This window comes from Diospyros lotus, chromosome 6 (assembly GCF_014633365.1).
Source record: "Diospyros lotus cultivar Yz01 chromosome 6, ASM1463336v1, whole genome shotgun sequence".
Lineage (NCBI taxonomy): Eukaryota > Viridiplantae > Streptophyta > Magnoliopsida > Ericales > Ebenaceae > Diospyros > Diospyros lotus.
The window spans coordinates 46,552,531-46,578,956 of record NC_068343.1 but is presented as its reverse complement, the minus strand read 5'-3'; the positions used below and the strand labels follow the sequence as shown (position 1 = coordinate 46,578,956).

At 36.9% G+C, this 26,426-nt stretch overlaps 1 protein-coding gene across 1 annotated transcript; it reads left to right on the top strand.

Annotated features, from left to right (window-relative positions):
* The first annotated feature begins 20,717 nt into the window (after window positions 1-20,717).
* On the top strand, window positions 20,718-21,254 carry LOC127804583 (uncharacterized). The gene has a single exon (XM_052341454.1). It carries the CDS (start codon window positions 20,718-20,720, stop codon window positions 21,252-21,254), a length of 537 nt encoding a protein of 178 aa, XP_052197414.1.
* Window positions 21,255-26,426: the final 5,172 nt, after the last annotated feature.

Below are 26,426 nucleotides of genomic sequence, written 5' to 3'. Positions count from 1 at the left end.
CGCCAATCCGATTTACCATGAGCGGACGAAACATATTGAATTAGATTGTCACACAGTCCGTGAGAAAATCCAAAGAGGAGAAGTCAAGACAGCTTATATGTAAACAGAAAGTCAGATTGAAGATTTATTCACTAAGCCATTACGAGCACCAGTGTTTCACACGCATCTCAGCAAGTTGGGAGTCATTAACATTCATGCTCCAACTCGAGGGGGAGTGTTATAGGAAAGGAAATTTGCATTCATATGTAATTGATATGTGATAGGAGTAAATTGTGGATCATGCAAACAATCAGCATTTAGGCTAGAGTAATTTTAGGATCTTATTTTTCTGGTTCCCTAGAATAGCTTCTCTACACTTGTATATAAGAGCTAGCCTTGTACAATTGTAGTATTGTAATAGACAGAACTTTCCCACATCAATTTGATTACTGAGTGATGTGATCGAGATTTTTAGTGTGGGAATAAATTCTGTCAGAGTTTTATTTTGTAGAAATTTCTTGGTGATAGTTTTAAATTTTAAAAAAGAAAAACTCGTATTTTTAGATATGTTAACTCATTCGACTTGTTTGTAGAAACAATCAAGTAGTGGACATTAACACTAAAGGATTACAACAAGTAGCCTTCATTTTTGATTAGGCTTCACAAGAGGTTCATAAATACATAACTCGTATCGGTTTGGTTGAGAATTGTAGAAGTTGGAATCAAGGATCCAGAAGTTTGTGAGAATTCTGTAGTGTAGAGATTAATACCTCGCAAAACAAACACAAGAACTGATCGTTAGGGTAAAGAAAACATTAAAAGAGTAAGTAAACTCAAACAAACAACAAGCTGAAAGATAAGAACAATAAACTCCTTTTCGACGCTTGGCAATGGAGAAGAAGAAGGTGGATTTTCAAGCCTCAGCGTTGATTGGTCTGACACCCACAAAAGATAACCAAGAATCGGTTCGAAGCACAACCCAAGAACTACATTCAACCAACACCCAAAACGGCCTTAAACACAAAACCCACAACCGAGAATCGCACACCCACACAAGGACAAAGAAACTCCACCAAGGAGAACCCTCTTCTCACTCTCGGCTCTCTCTCTCTCTTCTCGCATTCTGATCTATTCGGCGCCCCTTATTTCCCCAATATATGGATACAAAAAACCTCCCAAGAACCAGATATAGATCTCCAAGGATGAGGATAACCATCGGGTTATCCGATAGATTGAGATAAGGTAGGAGAAACAAACCTGCATGGAATCGGTTAGAGGAAGAAATCCAAACCTCCATTGGAATCGGCTAAAGAACAGAACTGAAGAGGCTAGGTCAAAAACAAGAGAATAAATATGTGGGCTTTTAGATAAGGCAGTGGGCTGTGGAGAAATGGGCTTGGTCTTTGTGTTGAGCAGTTGGGCCAAGCCCAGCTTTCCTCAAAACCAAAGTAAATGTGCTTGGGCCATCTTCTTGTTAGGCCACCTCTTTGTGGGATTGAACCTCTCAATATAACTATCAATCTTGGGCCGAGGCCTATGATAGATAACTTACCTGACCAAAACATCATCGCCTTGGACTTGTTGGGTATCACACCTCAACATGTAGTATTTTGGAAAAAAGGGTGCCTGAACATGGTGAGTTGAATCAAGTTGTTAAGTGTTGAATGTTAGAGAAAACAAATGCTCATAGTGCTGATAGCTTCACTGTATTGCTATACGATAGCTTCTGTGTTATGTTACATTTTGTTATTTCTTCTGTTACGATGATGTATTTTTTCAGTAGCTAGTTAGATGGTTATTCTGTTGTTAGTAGAAGAGGCAATTGTTCAATTGTAAGAGGATAGGCTCATATAAATAATTGAGTTATCCTATTATTCATTAATCAATTGATCGAGGCATTATTCAGAAACTTTCTCTCGCATTTGTTCTTTATTTTCTTTTCTAAGACCCTAATTACATCTTATCAGAGCCACGACCGATGTCTATGGCTTCTAATCGCGATTACACTGCTCCTTCTTCTTCTTCTTCTTCTTCTTCTTTACCTTAATCAAATTGTTCCTCCGATTCACAAATTAACTTTCCATCAGTTGTGAAATCATTGAATTTTGCTCCAATTAAACTTGACACCAGTAACTATATGTTTTGGAAAGCACAAATCTTAGCTACCATTCGAGCCTTTAACTTGATTCAGTCCATAAACAAGTCTTTACCTCCTAACTATATTTCAAATTAAGACACTAATGATTCTGATCCGAGTTCATCAATTCTAAATCCAGCATATATGACGTGGATTCGTCTCGATCAACTTTTCCTGACTGGTTGTTTTCGACAATGGATAGAGAAGTATTTGCTCATGTCATACATTGTCAATCTTCTTAGAGGAGGTATGGTCTTCTCTCGAAATCTTATACTCATAGCAGGCTGATGCAGCGGCTTGCTAGATTTCGCTCTAACTTGCGTTCTCACAAAGAGAAAAGAGAAGAACAATTCTCAAAGAGAATGTTCTAAGAATACAAATGTATTTTGATTCAAGGTTGGATGCCTCCAAGTGCAATCCAAATGAACTATTTATAGTTTACAAGAAGTATTAGAGACCACACATTTTAAAAAAAAAACTAGGGAGTTAGGTACAACCACTCACTCAACACTTAAATTAAAGACCACCACTAACAAACCCACTCATTACTTTAAATAATGAAAGCACTAATCCCACCCAATAATGGAACACAGACCTACTTAAGAAGCTTCCATAAGTTAGGCTTTATTTAGCCCTCAATATTTGGACTGCATTAGTTATTTGGGCTGCATCAGTTCTTTCCCTCCTAGAAAAAACTCGTCCTCGAGTTGGTAGAGGTATTGGTTTTGGACCATGGTACTTGTACAAGTCTTGAACATTGAAGAAGGAAGAGTGACCCCAAAATAGGAGTAGGTGGCTGAAAATGGCATGGACAGTTAGCAAGTTGCTTCACCAACTTGTCAATCACCTTGATTTGCTTACAAAATAGGCCCTATAGGCACTTGCTCCAAAACAAAGGAGCTCTTTGGTATAAGGTGAGAAAGTGAGAGTACATTGGCGTAAAATTTTTCACTTGTACTTTTGCAAGGATTTACATTGTCAATGTGATTTTTAGAAGTTAACCGACATCATAAATGTTGCATCACAACCTTAACTTGGTTAGGATAAGATGCACTTAATGATGATTAATGACTCACTTTAATGAAAGTACTGAATAAGTTACAGAGTACACCAAATACAAGCCATGGAAAGGTATTCAAGATTTGTACCACAAGACAATCCAAGGGCTGTGGCAGGCAACACATCCCAGGTAAGGCATTTAGGATGAGATGGGACACAAAAGAACCTTACCACCCCACTAAGGCCAGTTCCCAAAAGCCACATTTAGGTGTAAAGAAGCCTATAACAAAATAATAGGAAGTTATAATAATGTTGTGAAACCTAAGAGAAATTACCTTTCTAGATTTTGCCACAGTTGCAGCTACAGCTGCAACAAGCTCCTGAGCAGCTTGCATTTCCTCCGGACAGTTATGAAAATTTGCCTCATAAGCTTTCTTGGCAGTTGCTGCAGCTATTTCCTTAGTAGCTTGGTCCTGTTCACAGTCAAGAGAAAACAAATAGTTATTGTACACATTACATTTAGTCCAAATAGGCTACACCCACTAAACACAATAGGCATAACAATATATTGATAATTACTAAAAGGACTCATGACAGATGTGATGTGGGTGAGATGGCTTTAGCATTTTATGAAATGTGTGATTTGGGTGATTTTAAAGGCTAATTTCAAGGGAATCGGCTGATGATTCAAAGTCACCAGCTTTGCTGGTGAGGTCCATGCTTTTTCAGGCAAATTCCTTCGTTTAGGCCTCGAAATTAGTATATTTGCTATTTTAGGAAATATTTAATTTGGGAATAACTTCCATTAGGGAGTGATTTGTAATATGCCATTTTTGGGGATTTTATTTATTTCCATCTAATTTTGACACTGTAATGAAATCTCAATCTTGCCTTTTTTGGTAAGATTTGGGTTTTAGGGTTTTGGCATGTTTTTCAATTTGCTAATTGTTGTAGCCTATAAATACTATGTTTATAGGTTATTTTTAGTGGTTGATTTCAAAATTCTAATAAAATTTCAATTGAAATTTTTGCCATAATTCTCTTCAATTTTTTCGGTATTCTTTAGAATCAAAGAATCATTGATTGAGTCCTATAATCTGGCATTCGTGGGTGAATCAACGGGTTATTAGAAGGCTTCCGCTACGTCAAGATGCCAGCCAGATTTAAGGGTTTCAGTGCAACATAAGGAAATTAATAACTATTACATTATAGCTGTTGTCTACTATAAATTAGCAAAAAGGCTTCTTATGGAAGCTTACTCATTATGAGTGTAACGCCCCGCTCCCACTTACGGGTGTTACTCGTGAACAATCACCCGAATTGTCCACCTGCCCGGCCTTTGGCGAAGGGTGGATCATGCTTCAAGACGAAACGCCCTAGGTGGGATCTAGGCTCGTCCTTCCCTTCGCTGAATCCCAGGATTCGCTAGCAGAATTGGGCTTTAGCCACACCGCATTGGCTATAAAGAAAATCTCCTTCAAGCGCCCAACCGCCATTTTTTTTTTTTTATATTTAATTCTTTCCATTGAAGAATTTTTACCGGGCTCCCAAAATCACCATCCAGACCAATCCATTGATGGATCACCAATTTTTTTTTTTGGAGGAAAAACTCATCATTTTCAATTTCCCAAAATTTCGGCGTTTTCTCCAAAAATGCCCGAAATTCCATTTATTTTGAAAATTCCTCCGGGGCCCAAAATCGATTAAGAAATGCCCCTTATTTCTCCCAAAATTCCAATTTTTTAAAAAAATTGGCCGGCGGGGCCCACTGGCACGCCCGGGGCCCGCGCGGGGCCCCGCTGGCGCTAGCTGCGCGGGCTGGCCGTGCATGCCGCGCGGCCGCCCGCACGCGCCCGCCGGCACGCGGGCGCGGCCGCGGCAGCCCGCGCGCAGGCAGCAGCCTGCTGCTGCTGATTTCCAGCAGCTTCCAGCTGCCGGTTCCCTACTTTTTTTTCTTCCTTTTTTTTTTTTTTTTTTTTTGGGCTATAAAACCCCAAATTTTCCAGAATTTTATTTAAAGAAATAAACCTCACATTCACTTTGGTTTGCCTTTAATTCTCCATAATTAAGGCTTAATCCACCTCTTGATGAATATACAACATATCATACCAAAGTGAGGTTTTGCCTAGGCTTCAACATGCCATAAGCCTCAATCTCATTCACTAAAAAAAATCAACACTTCAAGAAATATACACTCAAAATATACACTTTAGGCTTAAGAAACCCTTACTTAAAGCATATACAATTTTAAGCATAAATTACACCATTTGAGAAAAATATTTAATGCCTTCATGCTCAAGCTTCTTTCTCTTGCCAAACCCTTCCATAGCATGCTTCAATACCTACAAGAGGTCAAATAAACCTCATGAGCTCCAAGAGCTCAATAAGGGTGCAATGACATAAAGTATGGAAATTAACAACATAGATGCTAATGCCATATGCAAGTGCCTAGGGTTCCAATACCTCAACCCTCAAGGTTAAAGGCTTCAACATACCCATTCCAACACACAATTTCATGGCCATGAGTCTCATACACACAAGCATATGCAAAGCAAGCACAAAATGTTAAAATGCATACAAAAGTCATGCTAGCCACCATCCACTTGGGGCTTTCCCCTTACCTCATACTCCATGGATCTTCAAGTTTCCAACAACTTCAAGCCTCCAAAATCACTTCCTTTAATTTCCTCAAACTCCTTACATGAAAAACAAGCCTAGGATTATAAAGAAATCCTTTAAAAATGAGGAATACAAGAAAATTAAGAAACCTTTACCTCTAGGCTTCTTGGATTTCTTCTTCTCTTTCTTCTTCTTCTTTCTCTCTTCTTCATTTCTATCTCCAAATGGCCAAAGGAAACCAAGACCTCACTTCTTGCCATTTTATACTAGTTCCCTCATATTTCAAGAATGCATCCTAGCCATTAGATTTATTTGGTGAGAATAAATCCTCACCATCCAAACTAACACAATCCATGGCATTAAGTCTTGTTTAAAGTCCACCATTGGATCTTTTCTCACTTTACAAGACAACATCTTAGCCATCCAAAGGAAGCACAATCCATGTGCTTTGCTAGGTTTTAATCCTAGCCTTTGATTTAATTTGGAGATTAAATCTCCACCTTCCAATCATTTCTCTTTCAACATCTCTCCACCATTTGGCAATCCATGCCAACTTCCAAGATTTAATGGCAACCCTTGGATCACTTTCCCATTTCAAGAATTAATCTCATCCCTTGAAATTATCCTTTCTTTCCCATTTAAATTAATGGGACTATTTTCATAACCATCACATGAGAGACCACTTGAAAGACATAATACTTTCTTTCTCATTTAAATAAATCCCACAATTTTCCAAGCATTAATGGGTGACCATTTTCCCATTTTTCATTAGATTTATTTAAATCTCATATTTTCCAAGGCATTAATGGTGACCATTTACCATTTTCTTTTGGATTTACTTTAATCCATATAATTATGCTTCACATTAAATGCTTACAAGACCAATTATCATATCTTTTGCATTTAATTAATTCCTTCTCCAACTCATAAATCCACATATATAATTTCTCTTAAATTTCCAAGATTATGCCAAGTGTCACTCTAAGACACAAACTTGGCTTCCAATTCTTTATCTTGGTCCTCCATGTGGCATTACCACATTAATTCACTAACTTAGGGAAAATTTAATTATTCTCCTCAAATAATTTATTATCCACCATTTTCCCTATTTCCAAAATTAATTTCCTTCATGGCATCTCTCCAAAATTCCCAAATACTATTTGTGAATTTATTAATCCCACATATTTCCTCATAAATACCATATTGGGATTTTTTTTATTCACTTATACACCTAATTCCACATAGGAATTATTTTTAATTTATCAAAATACCCTTTATTGGATTTCTCTATCCAAATTATCGAAATACCCTTCTCATGGGCATTCTCACTCTCAAGGATCATCACTTTCTCAAGGGCATTTTTGGAAGTATATTTACTTCCTTTCCTATTTTCTTAACACCGGTTACACCGGGTGTTACAATGAGTAAAAAAAATACCCTCTAAAATGATTAATAAATAATATAAAGTCACTTATATTCACACTATGACAATAGTCAATAATCAATTGCAATTCGCAATTAGATCACCTGTCTATACTCCTTGTTCATTTCTTCCCAGATTTTCTTTTTGTATTGTTTCTCCTGCTCATTGAGAAGGTAGCTAGAAACCTGCAACAACCAAACAACAAACTACTAATGAATAAAGAACCACTAGGTGCACCTGAAAGCACACAATGTGACATTAAAGAAGTCATCTTCATCTAGGAAATCATCATATAAATTGAAAATTAAATTATCAGAGAAAACAAAATAGGAGCATTGTGAAAAATATATTTTTTCAATTTCATAATCAGATTATGTGCAAACATTTCAATAGTTCATAGCACCCTTAAATTGATTGTATATACCCAAGAGCTATGTTACATAGACTTGGGTACAAATATCAGATATTGGTATGTATCTAGAGGTCAGACTTGTCAATTTCATGAATTTCATCCGAACATAAGACACGACACAAGAATACAACATAGAGAACAATAAATCTCGCTAACCTACCCCTACACTTATTAGTTCTATAACTAAAAATTAAGGTTATGGATTTGTTGTTTTAATGAAGCATCAAATGATTCCAAAAAGATGGGGGGTCACTTGGCAACCGTGGGCCTCCCTTTGGGTGCCCACTAGTTGGCCACTTTGGCAGCCTTTTTTTGGCCCAAGCCCAAGCCCTTTAATTTTGTCTCTTAACCTACTGCAGATTGTGTTGCATGATGACATCCGAACCGTTGCTGTTGCCATTATCCTTTTCCATCGCAACCATCCAGTTGCCTTATTTATCATGCGACCTCGAGATTGGTGAATGAAATCGGGAGACGAAAGAAAAGAGGGGGTGGCCAAGAGTTGTTTATTTTTGTTAGGGTTTTATTCTCTCTCTTTCTGTAAATCCTTTGTATAGTCTTCATCCTTATTTTCATTCTAATGTGTTCTCTAGTTCGTTTAAGGTAAGCTCTTAACTTGTATTAAGTGGTTTTGAGCGTTTTTAGAGAACCAGGGTTGTTCAATTTGATCTTGTTTGTATGGGTGTAATCGGATTTATTCATATAGTACAGTGAACTCTTTTCACCGGAGCTCAAGTGGACGTAGCCCCTATTTGGGGTGAACCACTATAAATCTCTTGCCTCTTGTTACGTTTTTTATTTTTGATATCTGTTGTGTTTATGTTTATACTCTCAGCCATTTGAGTTTTATTCAGCAATGTGTGATTTTGGCTTGAGCGAGTGTTTGCTATCTCCTGTTATTTGTAATAGTGGTATCAGAGCTCAGTTTCTGTGTCCTAGAGTTTTCTAAGTCAAAACCGTGTTTGACCTTTTTCTCAAAATCTAGGGTTTCCTTTCTTTTCTCTGTGAAGGTGTTATTTTAAATCCTAGGGTTTTTCTAAGGAGCCTTTGTCAGCGGGTGTTTGTTGTGCAAGTCTGAGTCAGTAATCTAGGTTTTGTGCACTTTGTGATGACATCAACCCGATTTGAAATCAGTACATTCGATGGAAAGGAGGATTTTGGAAGTTGGAAAAAGAAGATGAGAGTTTTTCTCTCTCATCACAAAGTGCTTATAGCACTCGAGGCAGATGACAGTAAATGGTCACCTGAGCAGCTAGCTCGAACTAATGAAATCAGAGATGAGGCTTTCAATTTGATATTCCTCCACCTTGGTGATTCTATAATCCGTAAGGTTGACGGTATGATTAACCCCATTGATCTCTAGAATAGATTAGAATCTTTGTATTTTATAATGTTTGCTCCTAATTTGGTTTATTTAAAAGGCACGTTGTTTAATTTTAAGATGAATACCTCTAAATCTATGGATGAAAACATTGATGAATTTACTAGACTTGCTTTGTTATTAAGAGGTACTGATCAGGCATTAGGTGATACTAGTGAAGCTATGATTCTGTTAAACTCATTACCTAATGACTATGATGTTGTGAAGCATGCTTTGCGTTATACTGGTATAGTCCCTAGTATGGAACTTGTTATTTTTGGTATTAAGGCTAGGGAACTGGAACTTAGCACATCTAAGAAAATGGGCAATAACTTGTTTGTAAAAGGAAATGCTGATAAAAGAAATAATACAGAGAATGCTGAACAATTTAATGGGTCAGGGTAGGAGGGAAAAAAGAAAGACAAAAAGGGAAAACAAAAACAAACGAAATAGAAATGTTACCATTGTGGGAAAGAGGGACATATAAAGAAATATTGCTATGATTATTTAAGAAAATAGAAACAAGGGAGTAATGTAACTGTAGCAGCTAGTAGTTCTAACTATTTAGTTGAGGTGCTTAATGTATCTAATTGTTCTGTTAAAAATGAATGGATTATGGACTCTGACTGTTCTTTTCATATATGTCACAATATTAACTGGTTTCATAACTTTAATAACAAGGAAAGTGGAATAGTTTATATAGCTAACAACCATTCATGTAGTGTTCAAGGTATAGGTGATATTAGTCTTAAGTTGCATGATAACAAAGTAAGAACACTCACTAATGTAAGATATGTACCTAGTCTTAAAAGAAATTTGATTTCTCTCGGTACACTTGACGAGTTAGGATTTTCTTACAAAGCTAAAAATGGTTCTATGAATTTTTTTAAAGGAGAAGATTTAATCCTAACTGATGCAAAGAAAAATGGTTTATATGTTTTAAATGGTTGTTTTCACTCCTTTGTTAAATCAAACTCTGTATGCTATGTTAATACTGATAAGACATAACTATGGCACTAGAGACTTGGTCACATGAGCCTGAAAGGTTTGCAGACACTATCAAACCAAGGATACTTTAGTTCAGTGTCTACTGAGTCCCTCGATTTTTGTGAACCATGTGTGCTAGGTAAGCAACATAGGATGAGTTTCCATAAGGGAACTCACTGGTGAAGGCATGCCTTGAGTACTTACATGCAGACTTGTGGGGACCTTCCCAGGTTCCCACCCATGGTGGTAACAGGTATTTCCTCTCTATTGTGGATGACTTTACTAGGAAGGTTTGGGTATTTCTATTAAAAACAAAAGATCAAACATTAGAGAAATTCAAAACTTGGAAGATCTTAGTAGAGAATCAAGTTGATAGGAAAATCAAAACTCTTAGAACAGATAATGGGTTAGAATTCTGTAGCAAAGAGTTTGATGAATTTTGCAATTCCCAGGATATACTTAGGCATAAAACTATTAGAAACACACCCCGATAAAATGGGGTAGCTAAAAGAATGAACCAAACCCTCATGGAAAAAGTGAGGTGCCTTTTGTTCACTTCTGTTATACCTAAATCCTTATGGGGAGAGGCATTGGCAATAGCTTCACACCTAGTAAGCAAAAGTTCTTCTACTACCCTTAATTTTAAATGCCCTGAAGAAAAGTGGACCAGAAGAAAATTAAATTTAAAATACCTAAGAATTTTTGGTTATAAAGCCTATGCTCATCAATCTGAAGGTAAGCTGGAATCGAGATCCATAAAGTGTGTATTTGTTGGGGAGCAAGAAGGGACTAAAGGATATAGGCTATGGGAAAGACAGTCTAAGGGTGTTAAAATTATTATTAGCCGTGATGTTATATTTAATGAAGCTATTTTCCCTTGCAAATGATCTAAAACAGAAGAAACAACCCAATATAGTAACACAAATAATTTTATCAGCTTAAGAGGAAATCAAATTGAGGTGGAGAACCTAGCTATAAATGATAACCCACCTGGTGCTCCAGTTATACTAGAACCTCAACCAAAAGGTGATCCCTCACCCATATCAAACTTAGACCAGACCTCTGATCATGAGGAATAAAATGGTGAAACTAAGATTGAGGTGGAGCAGCATGACTCCCCTCAACATGATCTTGGTGATTACAAACTTGCCCGAGATAGAAGCAGGAGGATTGTAAGACCTCCTGCTATGTATGCTTATTCAAACTTAGCAGGTGTTGAAATGAGGAGTAGTGAGCCTTCCTCTTATGAGGAGGCTATCAGCTCTAAGGACAATAAAAAATGGCAGCAAGACATGGACAAAGAAATAGCCTTCTTGATGGCCAACAGAACATGGATTCTTGTCCCTCGTCTAACAAATCAAAAGTTGATCCAGTGTAAGTGGTTGTTCAAACTAAAAGAAGGTATGTCTTCTAATGACCATATTAGATATAAGGAAAGACTAGTAGCTAAGGGGTTTACTCAAAGGGAGGGAATAAACTATACATAATTTTTTTCTCCTGTGGTTAAATTCAAAACAATCTGCATGATGCTTGCAGTTGTTGTTCAATTTGATTTAGAATTTGAATAATTAGATGTTAAAACTATATTTTTACATGGTGACCTTGATGAACACATTTACATGGTTCAGCCTACTGGTTATGTTGTTTTAGATAAATCTGATCATGCCTGTTTGTTGAAAAAATCCTTGTATGGCTTAAAACAAGCCCCAAGACAATGGTATAAAAAATTTGACAATTTTGTTCTAGGGGCTAGTTTTGTTAGAAGTCAATATGATAATTGCTTTTACTTTATGCTCTTCGATATTCCTATTTATCTACTGTTGTATGTAGATTATATCTTGCTAATTAGCAAGTCTAAGTCAAAGATTAAGGAGTTAAAATCAATGCTAAACATAACCTTTGATATGAAAGACTTAGGCCCTGCTAAGAAAATATTATGAATGAAAATTGAGAGAAATAGAAGCAACAATAGCCTCAAAATACATCAGCATGATTATTTGGTAAAAGCTGTTCATAAATTTGGAATACAAAATTGTAAAACTGTTATAGTTCTCTTGGCTGGACATTTTATTTTATCTAAATCTTAGTGTCCCACATTCAATTCTGAAATTGTAGAAAAGGAAAATGTCCCTTACTCAATTGATTCATGTCAAACCCTGGGAAACTTCATTGGGATGCTTTAAAACATTTGCTTAGGTACATAAATGGTTCTGTAGGTATTGGTTTAAATTTTAAGAAAAGGTTTGATACACTTGATTATGTTGGGTATGTTGACTCTGATTTTGCAGGGGATAGAGATTCCAAAAAATCCACCACTGCCTTTTATTTTACCTTGGGTGGAAATTGTATCATCTGAAAGTCTCAATTGCAGCCACTTGTTGCCTTGTCCTCTACTGAGGCGGAGTACGTGGCTATAACTGATGCCTTCAAGGAAGCCATATGGCTTCAAGGTATTCTCAAGGAAATTCACTTCCTATAAAGCAAAGTGGTGGTTTTCTCGGATAGCCAAAGTGCCATCCATTTGTCCAAAAATCCAGTGTATCATGATCGAACCAAACATGTGGATGTGAAATATCATTATGTAAGGGAAATGATAGCAAATGGAACTATGGGTATCCAAAAAGTTTCTACAGCCAACAATCCTACTGACATGGGCACCAAGGTATTAACTGCAACCAAGTTTAAGCATTGCTTAAACTTGTTGCATATCGATGATGGCTAATTCTTCAGCCATCTAGAGTAGTGAGGGTGAGAATTGTAGCATGCTGCACTCATATGACAGATCTGGTTTCCTAGTCATTTGATGCTTCAAGGCGGAGTTTGTTGTTTTAATGAAGCATCAAATGATGCCAAAAAAATGGGGGGTCACTTGGCAACTGTGGGCTTTCCTTTGGGCGCCCACTGGATGGCCACTTTGGCAGCCTCTTTTTGGCCCAAGCCTAAGGCCTTTAATTTTGTCTCTTAACCTGCTGCAGATCGTGTTGCATGATGACATCCGAGTCGTTGCTGTTCCTTTATCCTTTACCATCATAGCCTCCAATTGCCTTATTTATCTCGCGGTCTCGAGATTGGTGAATGAAATTGGGAGATGAAAGAAAAGAGGGGGTGGTCGAGAGTTGTTCATCTTTGTTAGGGTTTTATTCTCTCTCTCTCTCTCTGTAAATCCTTTGTACAGTCTTCGTCCTCGTTTTCATTCTTATGTGTTCTCTGGTTCGTTTAAGGTAAGCTCCTAATTTGTATTAAGTGATTTTGAGCGTTTTTAGAGAACCAGGGTTATTCAGTCTGATCTTGTTTATATGGGTGTAATCAGATTTATTCATATAGTGCAGTGAGCTCTTTTCACCGGAGCTCAAGTGGATGTAGCCCCTATTTGGGGTGAACCACTATAAATTTCTTGCCTCTTGTTACGTTTTTTATTTTTGATATCTGCTGTGTTTATGTTTATACTCTCGGCTATTTGAGTTTTATTCAGCAGTGTGTGATTTTGGCTTGAGCGAGTGTTTACTATCTCCTGTTATTTGTAACAGGATTAATTAGGATTCATTAATTGTTAACTATTATGTGTATATTTAAAAATTGAATTCATTTTATATTTGAAATTTAAATTGTAGTGGGTTAATATTTTTTTTAATTATAAAAGTTACATATATTCTCTTCTAAATCACAAAAAGAATTTTTTTTTTCCTATTAATCTTCATTATCTTTGAAAGCCCAAATGAAAGTCCACTCCGTCTGCAATAAGAAAGATGATTTATTATTTATCTATAACTTATTTCCTTCTAATGTTCATGACATTAGAGATGAGTTAAGAGTTTCAAGAATGGAACCAGAGGTGGTAGTTGCTTAAAGCTGAGAAGCTTGCCGAGAAGATCTTGTTGTCAGAGGTAATCACTAAGAAACACCACCAAACATGTTTGTTGAAGGCCAAGAACTTGTTCAGAGCAAGGTAGTTGCGATTAGAGCCAACACAGGGCACAAACTAGGTAAGTCCAATTCTCACATCACAACCCAGATTTGGCTTGTACAAACCCACATCTTGGTTTGCAACAACTGAGATCTGGGTATTTCTTTTGAGATAAGTTGAGTGGAGCGAGGTTTGCTGATTGGAGAGATGCTGGCTCTGACGCATATTCTGTACCAGCACCAGTGTCTTCTTATGTTGACACTGGTACAATGCCTATTAGTCGAAGTCCATGTAACATAGCCCAATAGGACAACTAGCAGGCACAAGATCTAATCACCGCCAACACATTTAAAAAAAAAAAAAAACTTTAAAGAAAAATTATTTTAAAGGATTTGGATTCATACCTCATTATCTTCAATATCAAAAAAATTTTCCTGTTCATCATCAGCAATATTACTCATGGCATCAACTCCATTGAATTTATCACAAGTATCCTCATTAATAGCTACGTTATCAGTAGCAGGGCCTGAAACCATTCATTATGAGTTACAAAATTTAAGCATTTCATTGCCTTGAGGGTACATGTGATACTTCTTCCACAGACAAGAGAAAGGAGCTCACCTTTGCTAGCAGACCTAGAAAAATGCTCTTCCTTGTTTCCATTCTCTAGTATATCCAAGTCCTTCTCAACAAATAAAAAGACAATTAGATAGATGTAAAAAATTAACTAGAACAGCAATACAAATTAATAAATAAACCTAGTTAACATGTGTAATAAAGCAACAAAAACCCAGAAGAGAGAGAGAGAGAGAAGAAATACAAATAAAAAGATTGAATACTTTAGTAAATTCACAATAAGTTTTGGTAAGTATTAAAGAATATTAAGAGAAAGCCATAGGAAAAAAATATATGTTCTTGATAAATAATAGAAAACAAAAAAATGGCCTAATTACAGTACCCACAAAACATTTAATTTTCCTATTCTACGAGTGGAATAAAATCATATTCTCATCATTTTGGATTTAATTAAATCATTTTGTTGGACTAATGTTATTTTTCCAATATACAATATACTATCATTATCATCATCAACGGTGTGAAATGAGAAACAGAGGCAAGCTAGGGTTTTAGGTAAAGAGAAAACGAGGCTCGTCTGATTCAAAGAAAATTCAGAAATGAACAACCTAAACAGAATATGGCTGGAAAGGCTTTTATATAGGCACAACATAACCGCCTTACATAGATATAAAAATAACAAACAACAACATATAACTAACAACTAACATAAATAAAACATTACACGTGCCACTATAAGATATAAACAGAAATAGCATAAAATCACGTGATAAGTTCTTTCACATTCCCTAGAAGATTAGACTCCCTTCTCCTTGAGTTTTCCTTGACTGATCCGTTAGTAATTGCTATTTGAGTAGGTGACTTCCGTAAACAAATCTTGTTACATAGCCATTGAAATCTAACTTAAGGTAAACTCTTTGTAAACAAATCAGCAAGCTGACTAGCACAAAATGAACATTGAATTCAATATGTTTTGTGTGAGAATGAAACATTGGATTCTCTGATATACTCTTGGCAGCTATTTTATCAGTCCATACTATAGGTGTGTGCTCACTTTTATAGCCCAACTCTATAAAGAGAGAGTTTAACCATAGTAGTTCAATCACCCCTTGAGTAATGGCTCGATATTCAACTTCCCCTACTGATCGGGCAACAACATGTTGCTTTTGAGAACTCCACACAATCAAGTTATTTCCAAGACAAACACAAACCCCACTCGTGGAGCATCTAGTGACTAGACAACCAACATAGTCAGAGTCTGTATAAACCACCAAAGGAAGGTCAATAGATGCTGGACCAAAGAATAAGCCCAATTCGACAGTACATTTAAGATATCTAAGGAGTATCTTACAGGCCAGCTAGTGTTGCTATATAAGAGAGGATAAAAATTGGCAAACATTCACCGCAAATGAGATATATCAGGTTAGGTATAAGTCAAATATTGCAATGACCCAATAATTGTTTTTATAGAGATGGATGAATATAACAATCAACTTCATCAGTTAAATGAACTGCTAATTAAATTCATGGGTGTATCATGATGGGTTCCAGCCTAATTATGTTAGGCTATCTAACATGCCTAATTTTAGGTTGCCTAACTATTGTCTAACTTATGCTTTTGGGGGGTAAGCCTCAAGTATAAATATAAGGTTTTATTCATCCCAAATTATCCATTCAAAGCTTGAGCATTCTAGTTTAAATTAGAGAAGAGAGGCAAGGAAGCAAAGGCTTCAAAGTGATGGTGTTTTGTGAGTGCCACTATATTGTTGTATCATTTGAAAGATAGTAGAGTGTGTGAGGATTTTTTTTAATTATCCTTATTATAGTGGAATATTGCTCAGAGCTTGCCCTATGGTTTTTCCCTCAATATTAGAGGGTTTTCCACGTTAAATTTTTGTCTCTTCTATTTTCTTCTTGTGTTCTATTTCGTGATGGGAAAATGTGATTCTGAGAAGCTTCTGCGATTGTTCGAATCTCTATCCTATTTTTCCCAACAAGTGGTATCAAAGCTATTGGTTACGAAAGTGTTAGTCTTTTTTCAAGAAATTCTTAGAATGCTTTGTGGTCGCAACTTTGTTTGATCTTCTACATCAGAAAAGAATTATCTTGGATAAAAGCATCTTTCTTGTATGTCCAGAGATAAATTCCTTCAGAGTATATTTGGATTATGTGAGATAAATTCCTTCAGAATTTCGATGAGCCTTAAAACCAAGAAAATAATTGACTAAACCAAGTGTTTTTAGAGCAAAATTAGTATCCAAATCCTTGATAAAGCCTCTAAGAGCACCATTATCAAACCCTATGATCAAGATGCCATCTACATAGACTAAAACAAACAAGACAAACTGTGATGTCTTCTTGATGAACAATGAAGCATTGAAAATGGCTCTAATAAATCCTCATGACTGTAAGGCAGATTTCAATTTGGTAAATCAAGCACGAGGTGCTTGTTTTAGCCATATAAAGACTTCCGAAGTTTGCAAACATGATTAGGATACTGTGGATGGATAAACCCTTCTACCTTCATCGTAAACATTGATTCAGTCAAATCACTGTTCAAAAACACATTATTCATGTTAACTTGTTGAATAATCCATCCAAAGGTGATAGCTAGAGTAAATAACACCCCGATTGTAGGAGGTTTTATCACCTGATTGAAAGTCTCACCTAAATAAATCCCTGGGGTTTGATGAAAACCCTTTGCAACCAGTCGAGGCTTATGTTTAAGAATTGAACAATCAGGGTTATAATTAACTCGAAACACCCATTTGCAGCCAATTAAGTTTATATCTTTAGAAAATGGAACTAGCTCCCAGGCACGGTTATGTTCCAAGGCTGCAAATTAATTCATCTTGCATAACTTGAACCCAATGTGAATCTAATAAGGCCTCACAAACTAAGGTAGGCTCTGGGGATCCCACTAAGGCAATAGGAGAGTTATGCAAGAGTTGGCTGGTCTTGGACTAAGTTTGCATTGGATGAATTGAGGGAGCAGGAATTATAGGAAGTCTAATAGGTCTTGAGATAGATATACTGGCAGGGGATGAATCAATAGGTGAAGATGAGTGCATAGAAGAAGAAGCAGAAAATGGATGTCTTGTTGACAAGAAGGGAAGACCAGTAGGTGCTACTAAAGTGGGTGACCATTTGAAAGAAAATTGTGGCTGAAAGCATAGTGTGGAAAACTCCTTTGACTCTGACTTAGAGACACTTGAAGAATTGTAAAACAAATTCGGAAATGGAAATTCATATGGATTGAATTGAACATTCCGAGATAAATAAACTTGACTAGATGGATGTAGGCACTTATACCCAACTTGAATATGACTATACCCAATGAAGATACATTTAGTAGAATGAAACTCACTTGTGTTGTTCTAAGGTCTCAGGTAAGGAAAACAGCCACAACCAAAGGCTGCAAATTGTGATAATTGGGTTTTCTGTGATGTAGGAGCTCAAAAGGGGTCTAAAATTTGAGAGGAGTAGAGGGCAGCAAATTGATAAGGGAAACTGCAATTTGAAAAGCTTCAACCCAGAATTTGAGAGGCATTCTAGCATATAACAACAAGGTGAGGCCCATTTCAATAGCATGACGATGTTTCCTCTATGCAACACCAATTTGTTGGTGTGTATAGGGGCAAGTAAACTGGGGTTGTATCCCATTATTTAAAAGGTAAGGTACAAACTCTTTGAATTCCCCCCCGTTGTCTGATTGAAAGGCTTTAAGTTTAGCTAAAAGTTTAGTTTCAGCTTGCTTATGGAAAGTAAGGAATGTAGACAAGGCATCAGATTTAAGTTTCAATAGGTATAGCCATGTAAACCTTTTATAGGCATTAACTATCACCATGTCGTAACAAAAACCTTCAACTGACACAATAAATGAAGGTCCCCAAAGATATGAATAAACTATATCTAAAGGATGCTTTGCTGTAATTAGACAATCAACAAATGAAAGCTAATGGAGTTTTCTAACATGACACGAATCACAAAATGAAGACATAGATTGAACACAAGGAATACGAATTTTACTTAATACTAAACATAGTACATTGAAAGAAAGATGGCCCAATTTGGCATGCCATCGTTTATACAACTGAGTTGAAGGAGAAATTAAAGATCTAGAGGACAATTCATGAGTAAATGAATGTTGTCTTGTACATTCATTAGCTGAAAAATCATTACAAAACGAAGTCAATGTCCTGTTAATAGCTGAATGAAAAGAGTAGGATGAATTGGATTGCTAGAAACAACAGAAAGAGGTGTTGAATGCAGCCTATAATGTACATCATTAAAGCATCCTCTGAGTCGCACCTGGCCTGACTTCTTGTCCTTAATCAAACAACATTGAGAGTCAAATTCAGTAACTAAATCATGATCTCATGTGAGTTGAGAGACATTGAATAGATTTTTAGTTATATTGGGAACATGCAAAGCATTTGGTAAAGAGATGGTAAAGATAAGTTTAGTTTGTGTGGGTAAATGTCCAAGACCAATGTTTGGAATAGAGAGTTTTTTACCATTGCCAACTGAAACTCTTCCATCGCTATTGTAAGAAGCATGCAATGACAGTTGGTTAAGGCTAGAGGCCATATGATTGGTTGCTCCCGAATCAACACACCAAGAAGGATGAGCAAAAGAAAGCTGTCCTTGAACTGATGACGAAGAAATATCAATAGAAGAATTGAAGTGATTAGGATAAGATTCTTTAATAGAGCCTAAGTCAATCATGTAGGACTCATTAGAGTCACTAATGGAAGCTACAAATGCTCTTGAATTTGACTACAAAAACATCACTGATTTGCTAAAATTTGGTTGTCAAGTCATAGAAACTTGATTTCTCTAAAGGTTGTTGTCATATCGATGATAACAACGGTCAGTAAAGTGCCCTGACTTGTCACAGAGCTAACAATAGATCCTTCTATTTGATTGTCTGCCTCTACCTCTTCCTCCTCTTGAAATAAATCCACCTCTCTTTTGTGTCATAGTACCTCTACCATTAAAACTTCCACCACCTTGTATTGTAAAGGAAGCTACATTTGCATTTGGCATAAAAGACTCCATATTAAGTGAGGACCGAGGCAAATTCTTAGAATTTAGCCTTTGTTCATGCATCAACAATAGGTATTGAACCTTCTCTAAGTCAATATCATCCATTTGATAAGTGATAAGACTTACAACAGTCTCATAATCACTATGTAGACCATTCAGGATTGCTAGCAGCAAGTCTTTGTCACTAAGTGACTCTCCTATAGCAGTAAGGGCGTGGCCTATAGTCTTGATTTTAAGCACATAATCAGTGATTGAGAGAGACCCCTTTTTTTACTAATCTTAGTTGTTTTAACTGAAAGGATTTACTGATAAATGCACGAAGTTATTCCATGCGTTGGCTAAACATAATGCTAAACAGAATTTCATTGCGGCTGTTATGAAGCAGGATGGATCATTTACTTCGTCCCAGCAGCAGGTGGAATTGGAATTTATTCATTTTTTTCAAGGCCTTCTGGGCACTGACTTGGCCTGTGTGGATATTGACCCTAACATTTTTTGTTCTAGTGCTAAAGTTACCCCTCAACAAGCTCATTTCCTTACAAGGCCAATTTGTAGACAGGAGGTAAAGGATGCTCTATTTAGTATTGGTGAAGACAAGTCCCCCGGCCCAGACAGTTATACTTCGTGTTTCTTTAAAAGGGCCCGGCACATTGTTGGAGACTCTTTCTATGAGGCAAATGAGGAGTTTTTTGAGTTTCTTTCTGTTAAAACGGGTTAATCATTCACCAATTACCTTGATTCCTAAATCCTCTCATTCCTCTTCTGTGCATGACTTTCGGCCGATTTCTTGTTGTAATGTTACCTATAAGGCCATTTCAACAATCTTAGCTGTTCGGTTGGCCAGATTCTGCCTTCTTTGATCGATCAAGCTCAATTAGGGTTTGTTCCAAGTATAGGTATGGTTGACAGTATTCACTTGGCCCAAGAATTATTAAGAAAGTACAACAGGAAAAGGAGCTCCCCTAGGTGGATTGCCGAGGTTGATATCAAGAAAGCATATGACTCTATCAACTGGGTTTTCCTTCGACGCACCCTGGAAGGTCTCGGTTTCCCCTCTACTTTTATTTTTTGGATAATGGAATGCATTACTTCTACCACTTTTTCATTGATCATTAATGGAGGTTTATGTGGTTTCTTTAAAAGGAGAAAAGGCTTGAGACAAGGGGATCCTCTTTCCCCCCTCTTTTTGTTCTATGTTTGGAGTATTTGTGCAAGTCTATCAGGATTGCCACGGATTGCTCTGACTTTAATTTCCACCCAAAATGTGGGCCCATGAAGATTACTTATTTGGCTTTTGCTGACGACTTGATGTTATTGGCTAGAAGGGATATTATCTCGGTTAAAATTATAATGGACCGCCTAAGGAATTTTGCTGCGATTTCAGGTTTAAATATCAATGAGCTGAAGTCTAATATGTTCACTGCTGGAATTCCTGCTACTGATCTTGAGACTATTCATAGACTTACAAATTTCTCCAGTGGCCTCATGCCTTTTCGGTACTTGGGGATTCCGTTAGCAGCGGAGAAGCTTAAAATCAGCCATTTTCCTCCGTTCACTAATCAGATTGCGGATCATATTACAGGCTGGAAATCTGCGTCTATGTCATATGCGGGGAGGGCCAAATTGATCAAGTCGGTGTTCCAGGGGGTGGAATGCTTCTGGCTCTCTATTCTTCCACTTCCAACTGGGTTATTGATAAGATCTACAGGCTTTGTCGTGGATTTCTATGGAACTCACAGCATTCTATCATTGGGTGGAAGGAGGAAAGTTTTCCGAAAAAGGAAGGGGGCCTTGGCTTCAAAGATTTAAATTATTCGTGGAACATGGCTCTCCTTGCTAAGACCCTATGGAACATTCATAAGAAAAGGGACTCTCTATGGATCCGTTGGGTCAATCACAATTACCATGGCAGTGGTTCGGTGTGGGACAGATTACCCAAGAAGGATGATTCGCCTCTTATTAAAAGAATTCTTGAAATCAGAGACACATTATCATTTTTTACGTCATTAGTGTTTCAAAGAATTCTTCAAGAAGGATGATGCAAACCTGGGAGCATGGGGACTCATCAGTGTTTCAACGGCTTATCATTTTTTACGTCCTAAGGCCCATTCCGTGATGTGGGCCAATGAGGTTTGGAATGCTGCCATCACTCCCAAGCATGCTTTTGTTTTATGGTTGACTGCTAAATCTAAGGTTCTTACTAAAGGACAAACTGCACTTTTTTGGATATTGATAAAAATTGTGGTTCATGTGGGTCCAGTGAGGAGTCTCCTCAACACATTTTTTTCTAGTGCCCAATCAGTTCTCAGATTTGGAATCATATTAGTGCTTGGATTGGTATTCAGAGGGTCTATGTCTACCATTGCTACTGGGCTGAAATGGCTTAAGGAGGAGGCTTGTGGGTAGGGGTGTGCAATCGGGTTATAATCGAAACGAATCGTCCAAAAATTACGAACCGAATCGAACCGACCAGCATATTCCACTCCACGGTTCGGTTCGATTTTGGGTTATTTTTATCAACATAACTGAACCGAACCGAACCAACCGAACCGATCGGTTCAGTTTGATTAAATTGGTTTATCCGATTTTTTGCACACCCCTACTCGTGGGTCATCTTGGCTGTTCATGGCAAAGAAAGTTGTGTTTGCTCATGTTGTTTACTTATTATGGACAGTAAGAACCTTCATGTTTTTGAAGCTCAAAGTCCTTTAGTGGAGGTTATCATTAAGAGGGTTGAAACACATGTATATAGAGTTATTTTTACTTTATATCCTAATGTTTTATCCCACTTTGAAGCCCTTGCAATAGGGTTTTAGTCTTGATCATTGTTTTGTGTTCCTGGGTATGCTTAGTGATTTTGTACAGTTCATTTTTTATCAATATACATATTTACCCTTGATAAAAAAAAATAATAAGGCATTCCACATTCTCTTTCTCTTTTTTTTTTTTTTTATACCAACATAAAATAAACAGATGCGTCTTAAGAGTAACAAAAAGTACTCCTTACTCAGCCATCTTAATATAAAGTACTCCTTACAGTGATAATTCCAAGTTAATCAGACTCATTTGTCGCTTGCTTCTGATTGCCTTAGACCAATCTATCTGTGGCTCATCAGGATCATGCCGTGGAGTATAAGCGTGTAATTTTTCTAGCAGCTCCTCAACGGTGGATGTGGAAATGAGAATCCTTCTTGCTCCCGAGTTGAGAGCTACATAGCACACATATGGTATTGATTCGACGAACTAGCTGGCCTTCCATTTATGTTAGTTCTTTTATGTATGCCCTGAAAGTAAACTGGTTAAAGAGGTTTGGCGATCAAAAGTAGCTACAAAGGAATTCAATCAAGAAATAAACACAAATAAAAATCATGTGTATATACAAGTAGTTGTGATTGTGGCTCACATTTTCCTTTGGTTTTTTGTCTAGAAACAACTTAAACACCTTCTATGAAGTAGAGATAGGCTTCCCATCCAATTTTCTTAGAAATTGGCAAATAAGGTCATTTATAGTCAGATTCCCAAGACCATAGCGTTGGTGGTCAATTATGAACTTAGGCCATAAAGAAAGAAGTCTTCGTTATACTATTCCACTCGGATGCGTCTCAAGAGTCAATCGGATATCATCCAAAGACTCCTTACTCAGCCAATCCTTTATGAAAGTAATTTTATCTTCTCGATTTATGGATGTAAACCCCACAGATTTGCATCATGTGTTACAGGTCCATCAAGTACATTTGTGACAACCATTTAATCTTTTTGCTCTTTATTTTTTTGAAAAAACTACTCTTTCCCAAACTTGGAAAGTGCTTCAAATAGGTTAAAGTTTCACCAGCTAATCAAACTTTTGCTTCGATCAACCAACGAATATCTTCAGGAATGTTTTTATGCATTAATAGCCTGAGTCTTTCACATCTAGCGGCATAAATTTTTCTAAGATCAATCTGTGGGAGGGATGGATAATACTTGCGAATTTTCGAGAGTTAAAGATCCATAATAATTTTTTTTTTTAAAACACAACTATAACAAAAAGAAAATAAAGGAAAAAAACTATGAATCTTACAAAAGGTACCAGAGTACCTGATCGGAGAACAGCATAAAGGAGAGAAGATTGAGCTCGCAGAAGTGTGGCTTGCCTCATATAGATTACGGGATCTCTTATAGGGTAGTGGAAGTCACCATTCCAACAACCACACTTGGTTCGAGGCGTGCCATAAATGCAGGGTCATGTCTGGCATCTCTTTTTCACCATTTGACGTCTTTTTTTCAAAGCTTGGCGTCTCCTTTATAGAGCAGTGTGTCATCTCCTTTATAGGGGCAATGTGATTGCACTGCCCGAGAAAAGTGGTTGTGTTGCGTTAAGTCTATCTCCTTTTTTTTTTGTATATATATATATATATTTTTTAATAAAAATTTTGTTATAGTTTTATATATATATTTTTAGAGTTTTTTATTTCAATAAAATCACATATACTACATGAGATAATATTATGAAGTCAAACAAAATTATTTGCACAATAGATCAATGTCAAACACCAATAAATCAATTACTAAGTACACCTTACCCCCTTAACTTGAATTGCGCATTGTCCTCAATCGACAATAATAGAAATGATAAAAGATAAGCATACCTAGTGGTCTTTAATGCATGAACCTATATGTAAAAAAAAAAAAAAAAAAATTATTTAGACTGAACACAAAGAAACACTCTTAAAGTCTAAGTCCACTAAGTAATGCATAAAATGAGAAGGAATAACTTTAATTTTTTTTTTTTCAAAATGCTAATAATCTATGTACATGCAGTGTTTTCTTCACCCTTAATGGCTACAGGGGTTGTTTTTAATGTCCCAAACCTAGAGACATCCATTTGTCCCAAATAAAAAGGTGATCTTTTAACGTTAGATTCCTAGATGATAGGGAACCTCATTTACTCATTTGATGGTGGATCACCCAATTCCACACTTTCTTCGTCTTCCTCAAAACTATCCTAATAGGGTTTCAACCTATGACCATTGACCTTAAGGCATTGCCCTGACTCTTGATTTTTAATTTCTAAGGCCCCATATTCTGAGATGGACTTGATTATGAAGGGTCCGACCCATCTCGACTTTAATTTTCCTGGGAATAAATGCAATCGAGAATCGTACAAGAGTACCTACTACCCGACATGAAAGCTTTTCCTAATGATGCGTCGGTCATGCAACTCTTTCATACAAAGCTTGTCCAGTCTTACATTCTCAAATACATCATTTCGAATTTCTTTGAGCTCGTTTAATTGGAGCTTCCTAGAAAAGCCTGCTTCAGTCAAACTCTTGTTGACCCTTTGAATTGCCCAATATGCTCTATGTTTAATTTCCATGGGTAGATGACAAGATTTACCATACACTAGTCTATAAGGAGACATTCCCAGGATCGTTTTATATGTCGTCCTATACGCCCAAAGAGCGTCCACTAATCTCAAAGACCAATCTTTATGATTGGTGGCAACGGTCTTTTCTAAGATGTGTTTAATTTCCCTATTAGGTAGCTCGGCCTGACCATTGGTTTGGGGATGGTACAACATGGCAATCTTGTGCAACACACCGTATTTTTTCATGAGTCCTGCCATAACCTTGTTACAAAAATGGGAACCCCCATCACTAATGATTGCTCATGGCATCCCAAACCGACTGAAAATGTTCTCCCTTAAAAATTTCACCACAATCCTATGGCCATTGCTCCTTGTTGGGATTGCTTCGACCCATTTGGAAACGTAGTCGACAACAAGTAAGATATACTCATGCCCAAACAAGCTAACGAAAGGCCCATAAAGTCTATACCCTAGTAGTCAAAGTCTTCTAACACCTGGATTGGGTGTAACGGCATCATGTTTCTTTTGGATAGACTACCTAATCTTTGACATCAATCACAACTTGCACAAAATCTGTACACCTCCTTGAACAATGTTGGCCAATAAAATTCACTTTCTATAATTTTGGCAACTATTTTCTTGATGGAAAAATGGCCTCCACAAGCAAGAGTGTGACAAAAATTAATGACACTTTATTGTTCATGATCAGGGATGCATCTGGGGATAATTTGGTCAGGATAGTACTTGAACAGATACGGGTTATTCCAAAAACATGTCACCACCTTTTTAAAATTTTTTTGTTTATCTAGTTTTGGCTAATAATTTGGGATCCATCTAGTGACTAGATAATTTGTTATGTCAGCGTACCATTGAGAGGTGGGTGGTTCAGGTTGATTGCTTATTTGAAATAGTTGTTCATCAAGAAAGGAATCTTGGATTGGGTTTTCAAATTGATTAAGATTCTAGCATGGTAGACGGGACAAGTGGTTGGCCACCACATTTTCTACCCCCTTCTTGTCTCTGATCTCGATGTGGAATTCTTATAACAATAAGATCCATTAGAGGAGAGGGGGTTTTTCATCCTGCTTTGTGAGCAAATATTTGAAAGAAGCATGGTCAGTAAAAATGATCACCAGTGACCCCACAAGGTAAGACCAAAATTTGTCTAGGGCGAAGACAACTGCTTGCAACTCTTTCTCCATCGTGGTGTAGTTCTTTTGAGCCTCATTAAGAGTTTTGCTAGCGTAATATATCACATGAGGTTTCTTGTCTTTCCTTTGCCCTAGCACAAATCTTATCGCATAATCACTAGCGTCACACATGAGTTCAAATGGGAGAGACAAATCTGGGGACTGAATGATAGGTGCAGAAACAAGTGAGTTCTTCAACTTCTCGAAAGCATTTTGACACTGACTGGTCCACTTGAAGGGCATGTCTTGGGCTAGAAGGCGACATAAAGGTTTGGCTATAGCATTAAATGAAGTAATAAAGCGCCTATAAAAACCAGCATGACTAAGAAAAGACCTAACATCCCTCACATTCTTAAGGACAGGTAATTTTTGAATTAATTCAATCTTAAATTGATCAACCTCAATACCCTTGGAAGAAAGAATGTGTCCCAAGACACTTCCTTG